The 3,187-nt window shown below is 63.9% G+C and overlaps 1 protein-coding gene across 1 annotated transcript in view; it reads left to right on the top strand.

Annotated features, from left to right (window-relative positions):
- The window catches only part of LAMA5 (laminin subunit alpha 5), a 118,120-nt gene that overhangs the window by 111,897 nt on the left and 3,036 nt on the right, over positions 1 to 3,187 (top strand). The window contains exons 73-77 of the mRNA XM_025206843.1: positions 235 to 401; positions 701 to 890; positions 1,501 to 1,653; positions 2,224 to 2,383; positions 2,514 to 2,645. Of these exons, the coding sequence (XP_025062628.1) occupies positions 235 to 401; positions 701 to 890; positions 1,501 to 1,653; positions 2,224 to 2,383; positions 2,514 to 2,645 (802 nt within the window). The remainder of the gene's footprint in view (positions 1 to 234; positions 402 to 700; positions 891 to 1,500; positions 1,654 to 2,223; positions 2,384 to 2,513; positions 2,646 to 3,187) is intronic.

Here is a 3,187-nt window from a genome sequence, read left to right as displayed (position 1 = left end):
AAGGGCTGGAAATGGGGCAGGGTGGGGGAAGCTTGCCAGCCCCGTGGTCGTGGCAGCGCTGACGGCCATGTTTTCCAGCCGTCTCACCCCGTGGCATCTTGCTGGACAGGGAGGTGCATCTCCCAGCCCCGCATCTCCCCGCTGGCCTCAGCCCAAGCTGCCCTGCTCAGCGCGGAGCCTTTGCACAGGCTGGTGGTGCTCAGCATTTCAGAGCATCATTCGGTCTTCTTCCAGGGGCCGAGCAGGCCAAGCAGGCTGGCCCTGAAAGGCCGCCAGCAGTCCCAGGAGATGACCTGCCTGTTACCCCGGCACCCCCAGGCAGCTAGAGGGGCCTTCCAGTTCGGAGGCTCCTCCACGAGCCGTCTCGAATTTGATGATATCCCCGAATCCTTCCAAGAAAAGTAAGTCCTGGCTCCTTGCTCTGCCAGTGCATACAGCACCAGCCTCAGCAGAGCTCCCACGGGCTGTGCTGTGGACCTGCTGGGGGACCTGGGGCAAGCCCCTCTGGGCCAGGGTTGGGAGGTGCTGCGGTGCTTCCCGACAGGTGTCGTGGGATACTCTGCGCCTAACTCCCTTTGGCTTGGAGCTCAGGGAACATCTCACGGTGTCGGGCAGAGGAGTCTGGTTGTTGGTGCTGGTAGTGACAAGGGAGCAGAGCTCCCAGCCCCGCACCTAGGAGCCCCTTGCTGCTTGGCCGCAGGTCCTACTTCTCCGTGGAAGTGCGGCTGAACACCACCAGCGGGCTGCTGTTCTACGTGGCTGGCGAGCAGCCGGGCTCCTTCATGGCCGTCCTTGTCTCCAACGGGCGCTTCGTGCTCCTGGCAGACCTCGGCGGGAACAAGCTGAGAATCCAGAGCAAGGACAAGTACCACGACCGCAGGTGGCACACGGTGAGCACAGGGCACCGCTCCTGCTTCCCCTTTCTAGGCCTGGCAGGCTACAAGGGAGGAGCAGAGAGGGGGGCCCTGAGCCGCCATGATGTTACAGGAAGCTAGGCTGGGGCAGGAGACGGGGAGTCCTCGCCCTTGTGCCTGTGGGGATGTCGCACTCCCCCGTGTCCCCGCTGTGTGCACCGTGGCAGTGCCTTCCAGCTGAGACTCTGCCTTCAGGGGCTCCTGAACCAAACCCCTCCAGCCTGGGCACTGGGCACGGGACCGTGGTGTTGAAACAGGGCCACATCTCAGCTCCCTGGGGCTGCAAAGCCTAATCAAGCAAAGGGTTGTCAGCGCCTCTGGTCCCAGCCACAGGAACAGCCCTATCGATGCTGGCCCGCGTGGCAGCATTGCAGACATGCAGCTGCGCGCACGGCGGCCAACATCGATAGGGCCTTATACTGTTCTCCTTCCCTTCAGCCCCGTGCCCTGCTCTTTTACCCCTTCCCAGCATCTTCTGCGCCTCGCATCCCCTCCACCCCCAGGACAAGGCTGGCAGCCTGTGGGCACGTGGGATCTGGCCCTGGCCACTGCCTACGGGGCAATGCATGACTCTTGCTTGTTGCAGGTCTTCTTCAGCAGAGACGGGCGCCGAGCTCAGCTGGTCATCGACGGGCTGAAGGCCCAAGATGCCACGATGGCCACGGCTGGTCGGTTCCTGGCCCGAGGCCCCTTCTACGTGGGGGGAGTCCCCCCGAGGACAGCCAAGGCTCATGTCCGGGTAAGGCTGCTGGCACGGCACACACTGTGGGGAGGGCAGCTAGAGCGGGCGCCCGCCCCGCAAGACTAGGGACCTGGGTGGCAGCTCTGCCTTCCCTGCCCCTGGCCCAGAGGCAGAGAGCCAGCCACGGCCTTGCAACGTAGCCTCGCTCACATGGCCGAGAGGAGCCCAGCTCTCCTGGGTGCAAAGGCACAGAGGCCTCACGAACCACAGGACCTACGGGAGAGCATCTCCCAGCCAGGCAGGGCCTTTGCCCCTGGGAACCTGCCCCCAGGCAGCCACCTGGTGCCCGTGGCGGTGCCAGCTGGCTCCATTCCCCTGGGCGCTGCTGCTCTGTAGCAGCTCGGCTCTGCTCCGCTCCCCTCCCTGATGGGCTGCAGAGAGCTCTCGGCACCGGCACTTCTTCCCTTGCATCAGCTGGCTGATCCCTCCTAGCAGATAGCCGGGGCCTTCCTGATTTCTTTTGCTGAGACCTCAGACGCCAGCCAGCCAGGCAGGCAGGGCGAGGAGTGTCTGTGCCCTTCCTGCCCCTACCATGCACTGACCCCACCACCATCCCTCTTGTCCTAGGACACATCCATCACCAGCTTCAGTGGCTGCCTGAGGAACCTGAAGCTGGACCGGCACCCGCTGCCGTCCCCATCTCGCACCTTCGGCGTCACCCGCTGCTACGAGGGGGCTCTGGAGAGCGGCGTCTTCTTTGCTGCAGAGGGTGGACATGTGACTCTAGGTACCATACTAGGGGCTTTGCCCCCCACCCATCAGCTGTGCTGCCTTAGGTGGGCTGCTTCCTGGAGCGGGTAGACCCCCCTCACTGGGGGCATCGCCTGCTGACAGCTGTCCTCTTCCTCCCCCCCCAGCCAATGCAGTGTCACTCGAGCAGGACATATCCCTAAAGCTGGAGGTACGTCCACGCAGCACCGCTGGCCTCATCTTCCACATCGGCAGGACAAGGTCGTACCTCTCCCTGTCCATGGATGACAAGAAGGTACCGTGGGCCAGGGCCTCGGGGCCACAACCCCCTTGCCTTCCCTCCCACCGGCTCCATGGGGCAGCAGGGATTGGGTTTGGAGGTCTTGAAACACTTCAAGGCGACTCTGACCAGATCCAGCTCTGCCCCTGCATGGGGGACAGGCAGCGCACACGCCGCATGCTGGGTCTGCAGGGCTCCTGCTGCATCCCAGAGGCCTTCGGTGCCCTCTGCTCTGCACGTGTCTCCTCCCCTCCCTGCGGGCAAGGAGCAGGTCTGTCCTGGGAAGAAAGGTCCCCCTCCTTTTTCCCCACGTTGTCCCTGAAGGGGAGAAGGGACAAACTGTTCTCCCATGGAGAGGGAAGAGGAGCCACAAGGCAGAGACCCCATCGCCTTGCCCAGGGCTCGGCAGCGTTCATGGGGGCTTTCACCCCACCGGGCAGCTTTGCCCATATCCCACAAGGTGGGCAGGTGGAGGGTGTGGGTGTTTCCCACTCAATGTCCTGCAATTAAAGCAAGCCCCCACTACTCTCCCATCTCCCCAGGGAGCCCGGCAGGCTCTCA

Source organism: Alligator sinensis, unplaced genomic scaffold (assembly GCF_000455745.1).
Source record: "Alligator sinensis unplaced genomic scaffold, ASM45574v1 scaffold1046_1, whole genome shotgun sequence".
Classification (NCBI taxonomy): domain Eukaryota; kingdom Metazoa; phylum Chordata; order Crocodylia; family Alligatoridae; genus Alligator; species Alligator sinensis.
This window is presented reverse-complemented; position numbering and strand designations above follow the sequence as displayed.